Source organism: Coffea eugenioides, chromosome 10, assembly GCF_003713205.1.
Source record: "Coffea eugenioides isolate CCC68of chromosome 10, Ceug_1.0, whole genome shotgun sequence".
Taxonomy (NCBI): Eukaryota; Viridiplantae; Streptophyta; class Magnoliopsida; order Gentianales; family Rubiaceae; genus Coffea; species Coffea eugenioides.
Genome location: NC_040044.1, coordinates 7187168 through 7207252, shown reverse-complemented (window position 1 = coordinate 7207252; position 20085 = coordinate 7187168). Strand labels below are relative to the sequence as shown.

At 36.3% G+C, this 20085-nt stretch overlaps 1 protein-coding gene across 1 annotated transcript; it reads right to left on the bottom strand.

The window, feature by feature from the left end:
• Positions 1–9540: 9540 nt before the first annotated feature.
• LOC113749572 lies at positions 9541–13275 on the bottom strand. The gene is made up of 5 exons (XM_027293356.1): positions 12706–13275; positions 12474–12601; positions 12255–12367; positions 10675–10860; positions 9541–10010 (listed from the first exon to the last, which is right to left on the bottom strand). The coding sequence occupies exons 1-5, from the start codon at positions 13056–13058 to the stop codon at positions 9981–9983; spliced, it is 810 nt and encodes a 269-aa protein (XP_027149157.1). The 5' UTR covers positions 13059–13275; the 3' UTR covers positions 9541–9980.
• Between the last annotated feature and the right edge of the window lie 6810 nt (positions 13276–20085).

Here is a 20085-nt window from a genome sequence, read left to right as displayed (position 1 = left end):
ATTAATATTCAAATTTGGCCAGATAAAACAGAATACCATTTAAGTCAATGTAAAGAGAGAGAACGATTTCCATGAGCTTGCAAGATTCGTAGACAAAAAATGGTTAAAATTTCAAACACCTTGCAGGCTTAAACCTCCTTTTTTGATCATCTGTCGGCATGGAGTGGGATGAGAGGAAAGTGAAACTTATAAAACTCAATTAACAGTAGTACTAAGTGTTATTTTAGCTGGTTAATGCAATCGCTTAAATCTTTTTAACCGAAAAGGGTGAAGAAGATGAGAGGTGATCAAAGATGATGCTTTGCCGAAATTTCCTGTTGCAACGAGGTGCTTAGTCAACACCTGCTTCCAGACAGAAAGTGGGGGGTGGGTCTCAGACATGCTTGAAATATTCCAGGAATGATGAGCAAAGGGCCCTCATGTTCGAGAAAAAAGGAAGGGCTTTTCCTAATAAATGTGGGATATTGTAGCTAGCTTCCAATCTTTTGATTTTTCCCATTGATTCATTAATTAATGGAGTTAATTTCACAAAGTAATGGATCTTTATTCTTCGGATGTACAACTATACCACCGCTCATGTTGCTGTTCTTCCACATGTTTCACGAAAGAGGCCAACATCTCTTTTAACTAAGGAAGTACTCGCTGTATTATATCTGATATCTGATGATTAAGAAAAGAACTCGAGTACAAGAATGTCCAGCTAATTCTAGTGCTTTTTCTGGAACTTATCTTGAGATGTCATGTAACTAGAGTTTGTTTGGATTGCTATTATAGAGTTTTTATAAAATATATATATATATTATAGTAATTTGATATATATAAAATAAAAAAGTGATTGAAAAATGTATTCATAACAAATATAAAAAAAATTTTGGAGGAAAATAGTTTTCCAAACAAGGCATTAGGGCCTCTTCAGCCCTAAACTTAAGTTGCGGATGCCCAAAGTCTAAAGGGATTTTTTTTTTAAAATAAGTAGATTTAAACTCAAAATCTATTACTTATAGCATCTTTTTTCTTACCACCCGATCCAACCATCTCCAAAGTTTACAGGAAAGCTGAATCATGATTTTTCATCAATAAATTAGTGTTTTTTTTTTTGGGAAAAAAAGTGCTGAACACCACGTAAAGATCGTAAAATGAAGAAAATACTGAGTGTGTTTGGATTGTAAAAATTTACATTTTATTTACACTTTATTTACACACACTGATTTGCTTACATCATCAATATATTTTCCAATCACCTTTTTATCTTACATATATCATATAAAAAAAGTGTCACGGTACTTTTTTCACAAAGCTATCTCAAATAATTTACAATCCAAACACACTCTAATATAGCATGTTTGGGAATAGCAGTAGTAACATTCTAATTTCTTTTCAATCAAAGAAAAGTCCAGTATTTGGGAATGCAAAACAATTTTCAGCAGCATTAATTAACCTTAATCCCACGAACAAAGGAATGACTGATGAAATTAGAGCGAGTAAAAGGTGAAATCAGAGGGGGGGGGGGGCACTTGAGATCCCTTTTCCAAAGAGCATTGGGCAATTAGTAATAATTCATCGGCAGAAAAAAAAATTTTGTGAAGTGGTTTCGCTTGTAGCCGATAGTGAGTTGGTGGATTCGCTCATCATTACCACATAATCAAAAGAGTCCCTTCCACTTCCACATGCACAAATCTCTCATTCCCTCCCTAGTACCAGTACCACCACTTTTCTTTCCTTTTCGTTTCCCTCCCAAAAATCGTGGTCTTCCCTTGGAGATTCAAACCAAATCATTTCCGTCTGAAAATCTGTCTCCACGAAATCCTTCATGCACTTCTGCATGCAACATTCTCTTGATAAAGAAAGATCCAATTCCAAAAGTAACCAATCCACTTCTCGGTTGTCCTTTTGATTAATGACAAGTGCCCACTTGTATTTTGAGTAACTACACTAATAAATAGTAATAATTTTTCATCCATTTGCTTCCAAGCTAAGGTAATTCTCTACTACTGCGCCACAAGATTAAGATTTGAGTTAATAATTTTAATATATCCTGGCATTTGCTTTTCCTTTTCCTTTTGATTTAGCTTCATCTTGGGGACATCTAGTGCGGAGATGTGGGATAAAAGGTGCAATAATTTTTTGTAAGGCTTTGCATGGCCAGTTCACTTGAGCTGTTCGTCAATAAAAAGTCAAAAGAAAATCTTGCTCTTTAATTTATTTTTTTAAAATATGAGCAAACCCCATGGGCAGGGAAGGATGCCAGCCCTCAATTTGATTGATTAGAGAATGAGGTGACATATAACTAGTTTAAAACATAACTAAAGCGTATTTATGGGGTATAAAACAAATTTTCCAAAATTTGAAGGGGAGGTTTTGGGGAGGGGGGGGGGGGTTAATTTGGAGGGGCAATTGGAGCTCAAATACATCACTTCCAAAAAGATGTATAAATAAGTAATTGCTCAAAGCATGCGGAAGGATTTTTTAAGCATTTCTAAGAATATTATAGTAGTAGTTCTTTTGCTAGAGGAGGTGAAAAAAAGGTCCAAGATTTTTTTCCCCCCATGATTTATACTTTGTAGCTTAACTTATTTGTACTTTGATAGGTGTTACGTAGTTTACCTGCAGAAATTAGAGAAAGAAATAAAAATTATAAAAATTTACACTTTATTTACACCTTATTTACACACACTGATTTGCTTGCATCATCAACACATTTTTCAATCACCTTTTTATCTCACATACATCATATCAAAAAAGTGTTATAGTACTTTTTCACAAAATTATCTCAAAAAATTTACAATCCAAACACACTCATTAATATTATTAATTTTAAGAAAGAGAACAGCTTTGAATTTGTTAGCTTTGTTTCTTGGGAAAGCTATTCAAAATGTCCCTTACATTTAATCAAATAAATTTTGAGTAAATTTCATATACACTGTCAGTGTATATATTATCACAAGTTGGATGGATGATACATAACTGTTTGGACAGCCATTTTTCTCCGAAAAATTGCGTCGTTTTCCATGATCACATTTCCCTATTGCCTTTTTTCTTCACATACATCAAATCGCTACAGTATTTTTTCTACAAAAAATCCAAAAAAATGCAATCCAAACGGGTGGTGATATATAAGATTAATCCATAAATTTTTTCGCCATTTACTTTTAAAATATTAACCTTATGTTCCTTATTAATTCAAGTTAGTAAATTTTAGTTTCAATCTAGTTTTCAACCTTTTTTTTAGCATAAAATCAATATACAACCCACATGCAGTCATTTTTTATATACAAAAAGGTCAAATCTCACATTTTGAATGGTAAAAATTAATGTAGAATGGGCTTGATTTCACTTTTTTCAGAAAAAATGAATATGATTTGGATTAGATTCTATTTTTTAGGAATAAAAATGAATATAAATTGAGTCATTTATTTAACTACAAATAGGACATAACCGTTTTACCCTTAAAAAAATGATTATTTGTGGGTCATGTGATAGATTTAGAATAAAAAAAATTCAAAAACTTAGATTGAGATGAAATTTTATTTACTTGATTTTGTGAGGGATGTGAAGTTACCATTTTAAAAATAAAAGACAAAAAAATTTATTTGACAAAATGTAAAAAACGTTTTGAATGATTTTTTCTTGCTTTTTCACACTGTTGACATTTAATTTTTCTTTTTTCAACTCCAGTAATAGACTTTTGTTGATTAATTAAATATAATCCCAGATTAAACTCCAAAAGTCGGCAACTCTTGAAGTCAACCTAGGGACTTAACTACCCAACCCAAACCCCTCCCAAAACCGATGTGGGCACTTGCTTCTAAGTGGTAACTACCAACCTAATACCCCAGAGAGCTTGTTGTCTTTTTTCAATTCTAGTAATAGACTTTTGTTGATTAATTAAACCTAATCCCAGATTAAACTCCAAAAGTCGGCAACTCTTGAAGTCAACCCAGGGACTTAACCACCCAACCCAAACCCCTCCCAGAACCGATGTGGATAACAAACTATGTAGGGCACCTGCTGCTAAGTGGTAACTACCAACCCAATATCCCAGAGAGCTTGTTGTTTTTTTTCAACTTCAGTAATAGACTTTTGTTGATTAATTAAACCTAATTCCAGATTAAACTCCAAAAGCCGGCAACTCTTGAAGTCAACTTAGGGACTTAACTACCCAACCCAGACCCCTCCCAGAACCGATGTGGGAAACAAACCATGTAGGGACATTTAAATTTTTCTTGCTTGCCTCGTTGTGTAAACTGAAACTAGTTTGTCTTATGCAATTTCTTACTATTTGTTACAAAAAAAAACAACATAGAAATTCAGAGAGATTAAATACAAAAAGACAGCAAGAAATGCCATGTCTCTATGGTCGGTATTTCCCTGCAAATGAAATAAAAACAGAATTTTGATCAAAAGAGAGGGTCAATATTAAATTATGTTGAGAGACAGAAAGAAAACAAAAGATTTTGGAGCCATCATTTTTGCCTGCGGTGTGACACTTAAATTCTTTAAAGTTGTCATCAGCAGCAACTTCAAATTTTGTTTTATTGATTCAGATACAAATACTGAGTCATCAGCAGCAACTACTTCTCAGTATTTAATCCCATATTAGAAGATTTATCATATTCGGATAAATTTCTGGTGTGGTTCTATTTCTGCCTTTCGTTTTACACTTTTACTACAGTCTGCAGGCCGCCTCCGAACGGCTGCCTCTAGAAAGTCAACCGAGTTCGCTAACAAAGCCATTAAAATAGCAAATTATCTTGCATCCAAGCCTCAACTCTGGAAACCGAATAATAGCAAATTATTTTTACAAATTTATCTGTTTTTTTTTTTTGTAATACAAATTTATGTGTTTGTATTATAAACACATTTTTATCTTTTATATATTATATTAAAAAAGTGTTATAATTTTTTTAAAAAAATTATCCCCAATAATCTTCTATCCAAATACCTAGTCTACATACTTTTTGGGTAAAGAACCATTACGTAGTTTACATAAATTATTTTAATGGCGAAACAACAAGTACCGAAATGTTTGGTAAATGGGTATAAGGATCAGGAATGGAAATCAAAGTTAACGATACCCGTATCTGTTTTGTAGTAAATCACAATCAGAATCAGTCAATCAAAATGGAAGTATTTAGGTTATGTTTGGATTGCATTTTTCTGGATTTTTTGTAGAAAAATTATTGTAACAATTTGATATATGTGAGGTAAGAAGGTGATTGATTGCATTTTTCTGGATTTTTTGTAGAAAAATTATTGTAACAATTCACTCCAAACAAGGCCTAATAGATCGTGCCCCTATCATTCTTTACTTCTAATTTGAGTTTCAAATTAATTAGCTCTTCCCTTGAATAAAAATGAAATCCATTCCACTTCCGCGGACCAAACAAAGAAAGGGAAATGACCAAAACTTTATAGTTTATACTCACTACTAGTTTCAGTCTATGGTTCCAATTCCGATTCCAGGAACTCCTGAACCAAACATGTCCTAGGAAGGGGAGTTGAGGCACACGAAGTATGAATTCACATACATAATAGAGTAAGAACTAAGAATTGTTCAGGAAATGTAGGCCAGTTGTAGAGCCAGCCGCAGCTGTCCAATCACTTGGCTTGGACCTAAGGCCCAGAGAGCACAGACAGAGGAAGACAGCAGTGAGACAGAGAATTGAAAGAGAAGAATAAATGAGGTATATGCACTAAGAAAGAAATAAATAGAGGAGGAGGACTTGTCACTAGTGGAGGAGGGGAGTAAATATTGAGGTTCACGTGAGAAGCGAGAAGAGAAGAAGAAGATGAACACAAAATCCAAAACAGCACAATCTTAAACAAGATACTTGGAACAGCTGCAAAATAGCAATAGGCCAATTAGCTGAAAGTGGTCTGATACCTATGTGTATATATACGCGCATGTATTAATGCATGGTTTACACTTTACACTTTTGCTAGTAGTTGGACTTAGGGTTGGGTGGGATGATTTCGGAATAGCTTAGTTAGATCTCGAACTCGTGTGTTCGAGTCACTTCTATATCACTTGTGTATTTTTGGGGGTGAGGTGAACAGGCGCAGAGAGATTAATTTGATAAAATTGAAATACTTTCTGTGTTAAAAAATATATATATAGTAGTTACTGCTACTACTACTACATATGTCACAAGTATTTGTGATCGTCATCGATCGTTGGCTACTACCTTAACAACTGAGAACGACAACCGCTTCTAAAAGAGTTAAAAGAGACTATGACCTCACCTTAACCCTTCCCCTACCCTTACGTTTTGCATCTTTGAGTTGGAAACCTTTTGTGTATATCTGAATCTGTCTCCATATTTGATTTCCAATGACCTATTTCTTTCATTTTTCTTCTTCTTTTTTTCAATCACCTACTATTTCATTCCTATGCCATATCCATAAAAGGTCATTTTCGAAAGCCTTCTCTCTTTTCTTTTCTTTTTTTTTTTCGTGTGTACTCTGTGTGTGTGTGTGTGTGTTTGCCACCTAGAAAGAATTAAGTATTTATTAGTGTAACGAACCTTTGAAAAGAAAAATTAAAAAGAAAGAGATGCCCTTTATTTTATTTGTAATGTTGGCAAACTTTGAGAGGAGTTAAAGAGTGCAATTTACCTTGTGTCCAGAAGGCTCCGAAAGACAACTGTATGGCATGTTTCACAAATTGAGAATGAAAGAAATGGATGAGCGACAAATGGATGGAGTTATGGGAATGAAGGAAAAAGGCAAGTAAAACTACTGTAAAAGGAGACTTCAAAGCAAAGTAAAAGAAAAGCCATAACTCCTGGATACTTTAACTGGTAATAGGGGTTACAACGACTCGATTCTTCATCCCTAAGCCCTCAATTCTCCCCCTTTAACCCCAAAATGATACGTCACAATCTAACGCAAACTGTCTGGTCACAATCACCTTAGATTTTCTCTCTCCATCACAAGCTACTATTTTTAACACCAATAGAGTAATAACCTAAGAAGCAGAAGCCATCTAGAGTTTGGATACCAGATACGAGATACCACTCCTAAATAAGTACAAATAGACAAATCAAAAATACAAACCATATATACAACTAAGACAACCCTAGCTAGGTGCCAAATGCTTTTGGCTATTTTTTTCACTTCTTCTTCTTCGGGATGAACTTAAAAGAGTATTTAAAGAAGATGGGTTGTTCCTTCCAAAAGAAGAAGAAGAAGAAGAAGAAGGGTTGTGGGCCTATTTTCTCTGTTTAGTTTTCAAAGTTCAAACCAACAAGTTAGAAACAAGATATGCCTTTAATGGCTGCTGATGGCAAAGGCCTGAAGATGTTATTAATTTCCTCTCCTTTTGCCCTTTTCCTTTCACCATAAATGGAAAAGGGAATAGTACAAGGCTTGTTTCCCGCTATGACATGGTTGGATCTTCAGAGCAAACATGTTTCAATTTGTCCAGAATGTAATGTGACCAAAACAAATAATAACACCATGCCCCCCACCCCCCACAATTAAAAGCTTCATTCAGTGGTTGGTGCCTGGCGGGCACAACACGTACTGTTTCGTGTATCTTTATTTCTCGTGAGAATTTTCAATTTCAAAAATATTTACACCATGATATGTTTTGGAGTTCTAACGTTTGGACAAAAAAAAATTCATTTTCAGGATAACAAGCCCAAACGGTTAAAGCGTATTACTGGAGAATCAGCACTTGTCTTTCCAGTTCAGTTCTCCAGTTCTTGCTTAGAGATTCCACGCATGTAAGCAGAATTTGTCCGTGCATAAGTTTTGTCATATCCTCGGGAAAGCCAGAAGAAGTTGCATCGACTATGGACATGGGCTGCCAGGGTCCAGCTTTAATTACATGCAGCAAATTAAGCTGGTTCTGTCGTTCTCAAGTTCGTCGCTTGTATTACTCGAGGAACTGGATTTTGACGCGTAAATTAACCAATTAAGCAACTTGAAAAGCAACTAAGCAAGCAGGACAAATTCAGCGCAAACACATTATTAAATTCTACATGAAAAAAAAAAAGAAGCTACTGTAGAGCATATTCGTACTAGTAAAAGATAAGCCAGTATTCAGGGGAAAAAAAGGTTTTGACTCTGGAACCCATTAGCAGTAGTTCCTAGGCTCGGTGCAAGAAAAATCCGCTCGACAAAAAGATGCAGAAAGTCTAGATAGATTCCCAGAAGATGTGTTTAAAATGACTTCTTTAATGCAAACGCAAATAGTCAAACTACAGAGTGATGATCAGACTGTTCCCCGTGAAGACAAAATCTAGGGAGAGAGAGACAGAGACAGAGATTGATGGGTGGCATTTCTTGGCAGCCAAGATCCATCGGATGGGACACTATCCGTCTTATCATCTAAGATCCCCAGTATTACAGATTACAGCTGCTGCGCCTGTATTGCCATCTTTCTCGCCGACCTAACTCTTTGAAACTCATATCCATAGAGGGGCTGTAGATCAACTGGAATGCGGACGATAGGCATCAGGCAGCAATCCTGAAAATCTTTTGGAACATCATACAATTCCCAAATATTCAACTACATGGACAAAACCAGGGGCTCTGCAATCAACAGGTTTACACATTTAGGTTGGTTGGTTGATGGTTGAAGTTGTCTTATCTAAAACGTTGAACAACTGAAATTAGTTTCGCAGTAATATTAACAAAAACTATATGGTGAAATCTGCAGTTAAGTAATTTTAACTATAGATATATATATATATATATATATATTGTCCCAACGTTTGCATTACAGATTTACTGTTCCATGAATTTTGGGGCAATGCTTGTTTGTGTGGCCTCCAGGTCGGTAGCCCTTCTCCTGGTTAAAAGAATCAGTTGTAAACAGTACTGACTCTTTGGCAGCTCTAGATGAAAAAATTTAAACCCTTCCCGCAGTGAGGAAGATGGAAATTCCATGTTCAAACTCAAGCCAGTTTAGTTCGTACGTTTTTGTTCTAATACTGTGTAAGTTTTGATGGCTGAGAATTCTATTGCCCTCGGATCATTACCTGCCACTGCTAAAATTTTTTGCCTTTTGTTTTTCTTTGTTTTCACTCTCCTGTCTTTGGAACCAAGAGTCACAACAAGGACCACCGGTCCTTGCAGCCTTGCAGGCACTAAAAACTCCACAAGGCCCAAGACCTCATCTCTACAAGTGGGCTCCTTGCCTGACTGATATGGTAATACGAACGGAACAAATGATTAAATCAAGAAGAGTTGATAATTTCAGCATCATTGACCTTTGTCACTTTCCGTATTCAAACAATAATAATCAAGAGCCCATGATGAGTTGATAATTTTAATCCAATGATACCATTTAATTTAAGCCATGCGCCTCACACATCAGGTAATAAGTTCAGATACGAAGAGAAGAGCTTTTTCCCGTCATCATTCATTTCTCTGTTCCACGCCCCCTGCTGTCACTGTACACTCCATCAGCCCAATGGAGAACAATGGGAGAAGTTTACCTACTTTTGCATGAATTAGTCTTCAACAGTTTGTTACCAATCGAGGAAAAACCCAACAATAGCAATTACCAACGTAAAGGAACCAAAAAGGAAGGAAAAAAAAAACACCTGCTGGTTTCAAAAACATGTACCGAAATATTTGTCCAATGGAGGTTTAAGAAATGTCACGACTTAACAACCTCAAGCACCACTGCAACTTCAGTTCTTTCAGAATGTGGAATCAAGTGACGGTACATCAGTTCCCAAAATTTGTGACAATAATACAGCAGAACAAGTGAGTCCTTGGATTGCAGGATATATTTAGAAGATGAGGAGCATGTGGAAAAGCATTACAAGGGCTTCATTCTTCATTAAGGACTTTCTTTGCTACATGTTTAATAATATTATTGAAAACAAGCTCTTCTTCAAGTGGTAGAAATTCTATACATACAGGTAACAAACATCTTAAACAAAACTGTGATTGCTTCTGAAATGTCACTTCTTACATAAAAAGAGGAAATGCATGTACAAACTTGTAGGAAGTCACTACCTGATCTACCACCTTCTCACCAATGACGTGAGCAACTGCAAAATCAAAACATAAAATTGTCTGTATCAGGAATTAAAACCAAACAATGTTTCATCCTGGTTAAGGGTATCAATCAGGAATGTATACTATCTTAATACACTGATTTCCAACTGTTTGTCGTAAAAAACTTCATAGACACGATATCATTTAGGTCAGATACAACGCAATTTCTTGGATCCATGTTTTTAACTTCATCAGATGGTTAAAACCAGATTCACTTTTAAAATATGTAAACAAACACGAAATGGCCTCATTTACCCTTAGTTCACTTTCTTTTGATCTTTATATCAGCTATTGAATAAAGCCTGAATCTGATTTGCGCTTAAATTTCAATTCAACATCACAGAGCAAAAGTTCCTTAAAAGGTGTCCATTCTCTTGTTTTAGCTTTTCATTGAATAAGCACAGATTGGTTAAGGAGGAGAATCCTGACCCTGATCTTCTATGCACACTGACACCTCAAAATTTTTGTTCTTCATAGATCTGGTACCATTGTCATGATTATTGAGAAGACTTGCATATAAATCATTGGCAAAGAACAAATTTCAAAATTTTCAGGTCATTTAACGAAGACATATGAACAAAATTCACTTACAAGATGAACACAACTCTAACCTTAAATTTCAACTCTGTGACTTAAGGTGAAAAAAAAAAATCATACCTCAAACAGTTCAAAAGGGCTCCCCCGTCTATAGACATCATTCTTCTTGCTTTTGTCAGGATAGAATATGCTAAACAACAGTGCTCTCCATCCAATTAGTAACACAGCAGTACTTCCCATGGTTACTAAGATAAAGTTGATTGGCGGAATATGCCTGACTGTTGCTGCTCTTATTATCAAGCCCAGCTGCCAAATGAGGGAACCAAAAATTGAAGCAAAGTCCTTTATGAATAAGAAGAAATAAGTTGAAATTGATATCAAAATACAGCCAAAATTCAAAAGAGAGTCCATTAGGCATGATGATGCATGAGACATGCCTGTCACAAGCATTAATGATTCAAAGTTCCATTTGTGCAGGTAACTGAACCCAAAATAGGTTGTTGACCATTCTGATGCAGTGCCAAGGAATGTAGTAGTTCCTTTATAAGGAACCACAAACAGAGCAAGTTTTACAATCTATTTACAGGACAGCTAACAAATGATTGAGATTCATTGTTTCATTGTGAATCTTTCACATCCAATACAAGAAAGGAGGCAAATGCTAGGAACACTAGAATTAGGAAAACTATCCCTACTACGAGGAAACAAAGTTGTTGATCATCACACATAAACTTATGCGGAACAGCCTTCTGCTCATAATTATACCTTCTGAGGTATGATATGAGATACAACAGTATCTGCCGTTGTCCTTCCAGAAGTTAAGTGTGTCAACCCAACTCTCAAATCCTTGTTAAATCAAAGGCCAAAAGAAAATCAACATCCAAGACTATCCAACTTGTCCAAATTCCGCATGTCGTGAAGTCCTTCAGATTCATAGTTCAAACAATACAAGAAAACGATGCTAACCTAATGGTCATTCTGCTCTTGGTTTCATGTCTGGCCTTTGCTGTCCTTGAGGTGCAGCCTAAATTTTGGAAGGACTTATTCAACTTTGTATGCGTCTTCAACTTGAGGAGAGGATTCCCATTCCAAAGAGAACGGGTAGACTAAAAAAGTTATTAAATCACAATGAAATCCAAAATTAGCTTTGAATAGAAAAATTCTTGTATCACAACTACAGATTGATCACTGTCACGTTAACCTACAATTTTGTATCATACTAAGTTTCAAGAGACGATAACATCTTGATAGATTGTAAGTTGCAGCCTAACTGCTGTATGTTTCTCCTTCTCAATAAGCATTAGAATGAAACTTTGGTATTTGCACCTCCAGAAAATCTCTAGAGGTAAACAACCACTATTCTTGTGTTAAAAACTCTAATTTCAAGTGTATTTGGGGTAAATACTGGACGGAAACTATCTTCAACAAGATTCCTATACTTTTTTCAACAAGATTCCTGCTAAAATTTATAAACTGAAAAAAAGAGGTTCGAGCTACTAGAGTCCTGCGATATGATGTTTCCCAAAGTCCATATCCCCAACCTAAATCCTCTCCTGAACCACATATATGCTCACTAGCAACTGGTGGCATTTAACTCAGTCACATTTCAACCACAATCCTTCACCATTCTAAAAAAAATGATATTTTAAAAATATCAACCAGTTCAATAGTAGTCCGACAGAATGCTAAAAGGGACTTACCGGAATGCCCAAAGCCCAAGACTTGGCAGCTACAGTTATAGCTTGAGACCGGCCATTCATGCCTCGACCATCTTCCCCATATCCTCCAAGGAAATAAGCACTCAAGAACCACCCTAATTTTACCAAGGGACCATACAAAATAATTATTCTCAGCCCCTAGGTCCAATTTTTATTATCTCCACATATATACAACTAAAATTGAGTCAGAGAAAAGCATACCAGCCATGAACGGGTCCGCAGTTTTCAACGTTTCGAGGTCAAAAACGTCAAAGCCATGACTAAACCTTCCAATTGCTGAGAACAAGAGCAATGCCAACGCATCCCCACCGGCCAACAAAGCCACCCACCTAAAATGAAACCATGTTTTCATCATATCAGAGGGGGAAAAATCCCAGCTGTTTAAAAGAAAAACATTCAAGATAGAAACAAGGAGGAGAGGGAAAGAAATTACCCCCATTTAGAAATGAGGGCAGAAGGGGAAGAAGTGGGCTTTTCGAATTGAATGACACCCTCTAGAGGAACATCCTGTTCGCCCACCAAAGTGATGGGAACATCCTCTTTGGCGGAATTGGGGGGAGTGGAAGGGCCAGTAGGAGTAGCAGAGGGGCGGCTTGTGGTGGATTCAGCATTGGCAACAGTGCGGCGTCTGGGGAAATTATGAGTATTAGTGGGTGGGAATTTGGGTGGTCTGCGATTGGAGAAAAGAGGAGGAACTGGATTTGTAAATTGAAGGGAACAGCGATGGGTACAGGATACTGTCGCCACTGCTGCTCCGCCTGCAGCTTGGCTGCTCAGAACATTCATGTTATCTCTCAGGCAAATTATCAAACGCCTTTGATACGAAGTAAGCACTTGGATAGGAGCCCCTAATTCCACGCAACGTATGGCTCTTGTAGAAATGGGAAAGATATTTACTTGGTATTTTTGTTTGCCAGGTTAAGAAGAATGATTTCTACTACATTTTTGTTTTTTCCCTTTGTATTATGTCAGTTGAGCAGAAGGATTGTAGCGAACTCAATAGGCGAATGGCTATCTACCCGAAACTATTCGAAAATGGCAGTACTATAAATTTGGTTTGGCTAACCGGTCAAGACGAGCCTGTTAACTTTTTTTAGTAAGAGTGAATTCATTCGGAAAAGTATTCTTATCCCTGTTAATTTTTTAGTAAGAATAAAATTAAATTGAAAAAAAAATATCTAAACACACGAAATATATTTAATATGAGTGTATAAATTCACATAATAAATTAGACGTATCATTGAAAAAATTCATATAAATTTTCAGCTGTTGATCCAACATTTGCACTTGAATTATTATAGTATATATCATGAAGTAAATATAATATAAGGAAACTAGGCAAATAATAGAAAAGGTTTCATTTGGTAAAAAAAATAAGGATGGCTACAACCTTTCTTGTCGTGATTTACTATGCTTTGACATTTACAGCCAGAAAAAAAAAAAGGTTAAGACTGCCTAGGTGCTTCATGTATTAGTTCATTAAAAGTGGCTAATGGAGTTTCATAGTTGTAATACTACTAACCTTTTCTTAAATTTTTATATGGTAGTATTTGATTGCATGACGAATTGGATTACTTAGCTACTAAGTATTGACTATCATAATTTGCCAAAATGCAGCTTTTTCCTTCTTTGTGTGTTAATATCAATATTTTTACTTGCTGGTCTAGAATATTAATTGCAATCTAAATAGGTGGATCGACTATCAAAAACTAAAATATTGAATTTTCCAGGAAATAGAGAAAATAGGAAAAACAAAAAGAAAAAAGAAAGAAGAGGTGAGGAGGTTGAACTTTGGATCAGAACAAAAGGGGAAAATGAATTTCTTTATCCGATTTAAGAGGCCACGATAATAATGAGGATATTACTAGTAAATAAGGCCAGTTCCTCTACGGTTGTTCCTATTGTATGCTAGTGAAGAAAATCCATAGACGTTGGATTCAGTTGGAAAACAATAATGTGGATACTGGTAGCAAATAAGCCATGCACTTCCGGAATAGGGGCAGGAAGAGTTGCAGGTTCTTGGCAGTTCATGGCCAAGATTTGGCCAAAAAAAATTGTAAGGTTCAGATTTCATTTTATATCTCGTTTTTAACAATGTGTGGGATTCATAAAATTTTATTCTAGAGTTACACGTTATTGAAAGTAAATTACACCATGTGCAAACAGAGTCATGCCGTGTGCAAATGCACATAACCTTCAGGATGCAACCGTTACTGCTCCGGGTCCTACACTTCCTCTTTTTTACTAAAGTTAGTGAAGAAAAATCAATGAGGTTGGATTCAGTGGTAAAAACCTGCTGCTGAATGCTGACTTCAAGTTTTTTTTAAAAAAATTTGGGTTAAATTGTTTTCAGTATTATAAAAAATAACATTTGTAAATTTATAATTCAAAAATTTTTAATAGGACCAACGCTCAAAAAATTTTAATAGTTTGGGTAATAGATGGTGCTCAAAAATTTATAATTCATAGACCAACGCTCACAACTTCTAATCACCTTAGAATGTTGTAATGGATATCGTATACAAAAACTTGCCAATTCTAACAAACACTCTCATGCCAAAAACATTAGAAAAAAAAAACAACTTTATAACTGAACTCTCATGCCAAAAACATTATAAAAAAATAAACCATTTTATAACTGAACTAGAGATGATGAAAAGAAAAAGAAAACAACCCATTTTAACTCCCAAATGAGTTGAGTAATACAAACAATTGAAGAAAACAGAAATACTAGGACCAAAAGAGATAATTTTCTCATTGACTTCAAAGGTGTATTTATATACAGAGATAAGGATACTACCTATATAATTTCTATATCTGTACAAATAAAGATTTCCTATACAATAGTAAACTACCAAAATTACATCCACTAATTTATTAGCTAAAGATTCCAAAATATCATTCCGTAGATTGCTGCACTAATTTTTGCAATTTCCTAAAGTATCATTCCGTAAATTCCTCAATACCCCCACTCAAGTTAGAGCATGAAGATTGGAGATGCCCAACTTGTTAAGAAGAAATTGAAACTGATCAGTACCCAAAGCTTTAGCGAAAATATCAGCAAGTTGTAGAGTCGTACATACATGAGTTGTTTTAATGTTCCCATTTTGTATATCGTCTCGAATTAAATGACAATCAACTTCGATGTGTTTCGTACGCTCGTGATATACAGGATTCGCTGCAATGTATAAAGCTGATTGACTATCATAGTACAAGCGCATGGAACTAGAATGATCAATACCAAGAAATAGCATCAAACCATTTAACCACTTAAGTTCACAAGCTGCTGTAGTCATTGACCGATATTCTGCCTCAGCAGAGGAGCGTGAAACAGTCTGTTGTTTCTTGATTTTCCATAAGACAGGTGATTTGCCCAAGCAAATAAAATAACCTGTCAAGGAGCGTCTTGTCAAGGGACAACTTGTCCAATCGGAGTCACAGTATGCATACTGTGACAGCCCTACCTCCTCCTAAGGCGAACCAAAGGGTTCGGCGGACCGCCTGCCCAACTCTCGCCGGGACTCAGTCGTTCACTTCAATCAAATCCGGAATCCAACCATAAGAAAGAGCAAAACATGGTTCCAAAACTTAACACAAAACTTATATACATAACTATCTGAAAAGGAGTACAACCTTCAAATATACAAAGGTTCTCAATTCACCAAACAACCAACCCGTGCTAAGCACTAGGGCTAGAACCATTACAAAATCAAAGAACTAGACCAAGTTAGTCTATACAGAGCTCTCGTCCTTGCTCGCCTTCCCCTGTTAAGGAAAACAAAACTCAAGGGGTGAGCTAAAAGCTCAGTGAGGTTCCGAACACATAAGCAACAATCCATCCAATGCCTTAAATCTAGAAAAGCAATAATTCAAGTAACATTTACAATGGAAAGCGATAATAACACATACATTAAAAGGATACCGGCTCACAAGGAGCCATTTGTTCATTCGTTCGTTCGTTCATTCATTCGTTCTCCTGTCATTTCCCCTTATTCCTTCAATCATTTGAAAATGCGTTTTGTAAGTAAACCCCTTGTTCATTCGTTCATTTCATTCACCCCCTTCCCAGACATTGGTCGGGCTCCACCAGACTTCACGGTAATACTCGAGTATACCAAACGTTCACCCAGGGTCACCATATCGCCGATCAAGGCCATTTCTGGCTCGAGTCGATCGGAAACGAAGCGGCAGGGCCCAATTCAGCCAAACGGCTTATATTCATGCACAAGTAACGTTTCAATCGTTCAAGCCTTGAAAATGTCACAATCATTTAGGTCGAGTGCGATAAAGTACACACTCGCCTAGAAAACTCATTTTGACAATCATTGAAAGCATTTAACACGTTATCAATCATTCATACAAGCTATATAATCAAGAAACATAACAAACAAGGAACACTCACCTAGTTATGCAAAATAATGTCCACAATACCCTACCGGGTATTACCCTCAGTCACCGAGAACCTAAAATTCAACGAGAAAGAATATCACAATTTATCTAGCAACACCATCGAATCAAATCGAAGAAACCCGACCAATTACGAGTAAAACATATGAAGTTAGATTTAAAGTGAAAAGAGGACATTTGAGTCCGTGGACAGAATTAACTAGGGTTTCGTAACCCTAATGCAAACCCAAACCAAAAGGGTTATAAAATCTCTAATGAAAAACACTTAACCAAAACAAATCAAAATTTCAATAGATAGGCTAAGGAAATATTCTTTCGGAATTGTTTATATGACTCAAAAGTATATATTCAGGTGGGCATTATAAGACCAATGCCTTGATGAAAATCATGTGAAAAGGAGCACAAAATACTTTAACTTCCACCCTTAAAATCTCGCTTAAAAGCAATTCACTTGTGGCCAATAAACCCTAACTGCTACCTCTATATGTTGGAAAGGCGTAAGGAACATTTGAAGTTTCAAACGGAAGAGGTATCACGTCTTAAAAGGGTAAAACGGTTACCTTATTTGCCAAACGAACATATACGAGTTCGAATAGAAACATAGCCCTCGAACCCTTATTAAAAGACCCGATGACATTTTCAATGCAATACGTTCAACTTGACACAAACCAAAACACTTACTTACTCCAAAAATATAAACGGGCGCCATTTCCCTTTAAATGTTACCTTTTCACCCTACAATTCAAAAACCCTTGCTCACAACAATTAACCATTATCACATATACAAGTAACAAGCTATAAAACACATTCAATTAGGCCATAATACCTCACAATCAAAGCCAATTAGAGCTTAAAAGCCAACCATAGAAAATGCCCTAAATGAAACCCTAGAACCGGAAATTCACACCACAAGCGGAAATTTTCCGCAAACAATCGCAATTAACGTACAACCATTTCATTTAACACCATTCCAATCCATCAATCGAAGGCCAATCCATGTCTATCATATAAAATCAGAAAAATATCCAATAAATCAGAAAATGGTCCAACTTGACCTAAAACCAAGAAATCATCCACAATATAGCATCTTTACTCTTCACAATCCATCAATATACCATTATAAAAACAAAACAAGAATTTCTTTAGCAACTCACCTTGCAACTTAAGAAAGGTGGGAACTTAAAGTTTCCCCTCCAAAAATAACTCCACTATCACCTTTAATCCCCTTTAGCTAGCACTTGTATGGAGTGGTTTCAAAATCCAACGGTGAAATATCAAGATTCAAGTGAAAATTGAAACTAGAAAATGAAGTTTTCTTTCTTTTCTCTCAAATTCACGGCTGGCCAAGGGAAAGAAATGAAGATATTTTTGGCCCAAAACAGGATAAGAAGGAAGGAAACAGCCGGTCAAAGACCATGACCGACTGTGACACGTCAGAATCCGGCCGGTTTCTGGCCGGATTTCCTGCCGGATTCCAGGCCGGATTCGAGGCAGTAGCGGATGAAAAATGTTTTCGAAAACCAACAACAATCCGGCCAAGAACTGGCCGGATTTGCGGCTGGATTTGGCCCTTCATATTTTTGCAAATTTTTTTTCTTCTTTTCCAAGTTCGATTGCCACGCTCAATTGTACTTCTAATGCATACACATATATACGTATTTCACACACAAAGATACATAACAATAAACCTTCCTTTGTGTAAAACGATTAGTTAACAAATTTTCACTTAAAAAGGGGAAATGAGAATAAACCAAAAGGCTGAGAAATTATGCAAGGTTTAGGGTTCTCACACATACAATTTAAGATCAGAGTTGGCCCGCAAAAGGATTCCCTGTCCAGGATTACCCTTCAAATATCGGACTACTCGTAATGCAGCTTCCCAATGGGCCTTCTTTGGTTGTTGCATAAATTGAGCAAGAATATGGACACAGTAGCTCAATTCAGGTCATGTAATAGTTAAGTAAATCAGTCTGCCTACCAGCCGACGATATTGAGCAGGGTCACTAGTGTCATCCCCTTCAACAAGTGCAAGTTTATGATTCTGCTCCAGTGGAGTTTTCGCTGGCTTAGCTCCCAGTAAACCAACCTCAGAGATGACATCCAAGGCGTATTTTCGCTGACAAAGAAAAATCCCTTTAGCATTTCTTGCTACTTCTCTACCCAAAAAATTTTCAACTGTCCCAAATCCTTCATATGAAAATAGTTGCTCAAATATTTCTTAACTCGTTGCACAGCCGTGGCATCATTACCTGAAATAATGAGATCATATACATTGACCAGAACATGTATTTACACATGCTGTTCACGAAAAGCAAACAATGAATAGTCTAAGCAAGATTGATGAAAGCCATATTTCTTCAAAGAATCTGCCAACTTAGCAAACCAACAACGGGGTACCTGACGCAAGCCATACAAAGAACTTCGTAGTCTACATACTTTCCCAGGATTTTTAGAGGCAAAACTTGGTGGCATTTTCATGAAAACTTCCTCATTCAAGTCTCCATGCAAGAAAGCATTCTGCACATCCATCTGATGTAGTTTCCAGTTCTTTGCAGCAACTACTGCAAGAAAAGTACGTATAGTGGCCATCTTTGCAGTGGGAGCAAAAGTTTCATGATAGTCAATACCCTCTTTTTTATTATTGCCAAGAATTACCAATCGAGTCTTGCATCGTTCAATGCTTCCATCAGAATTATATTTTATTTTGTACACCCACTTACTGCCAATAGCCTTCTTCCTAACGGATAAGTCTTCCACCGTCCAAGTTTCATTCTCTTCCAAAGCTTGAATTTCTTTTCTCATAACTTCACGCCATCGTTCATCTCTCATTACCTCATTATAAGAAACTGGTTCTGAACTTGTAGTAATGCTTGCCAAGAAGGACCGATGTTGTGAAGAAAACCGATCATAGCCAACAAAATTGACTATGGGATAAGACATACCTGAGGAATGCTGTTGAAGCGATGAATGCTGCAAGGGCTGAATTGCATATTATTTGTCACATAGTCCTTCAGACGAGTGGATGACTATTTAATCCTACGTCCACGACTAAGCCGATCTCCCAGTAGTACCTCTTATCCTGAATTTTCTTTCCTATTTTCAGCTGTACTGATTTCTGCAATTTCCTTAGTAGGAGAACATCCTTCAGGAGATTTCTATAATATCTCCCCATCTTCCTCAATAATTTCCCAATCCTTATGCTCATGAGCTCCATTTGCATTTTGAGTGAAATTTTCACCTGCAAACATTGTTGCAGAGTATGAAAATTTTGTTTCTACAAACACTACATCCCTTGAGACAAGATACTCAGAAGTTTCTAAATCATACACTTTCCATCCTTTCTTGTCAAAAGGGTACCCCACAAAAACACACATACGGTTTCGACTGGCAAATTTATCCTTATCTC

Excerpts from the sequence above, each read along its gene's own strand:
- LOC113749572 (XM_027293356.1), bottom strand. The coding sequence starts at position 13,058 with ATGAATGTTCTGAGCAGCCAAGCTGCAGGCGGAGCAGCAGTGGCGACA. Across the intron at positions 12,368-12,473 it reads TGCGGACCCGTTCATGGCTG|GGTGGTTCTTGAGTGCTTAT; the intron begins GTATGCTTTTCT and ends TGGTAAAATTAG. Across the intron at positions 10,861-12,254 it reads CTTGGGCTTTGGGCATTCCG|CTGGGCTTGATAATAAGAGC; the intron begins GTAAGTCCCTTT and ends CTCATTTGGCAG.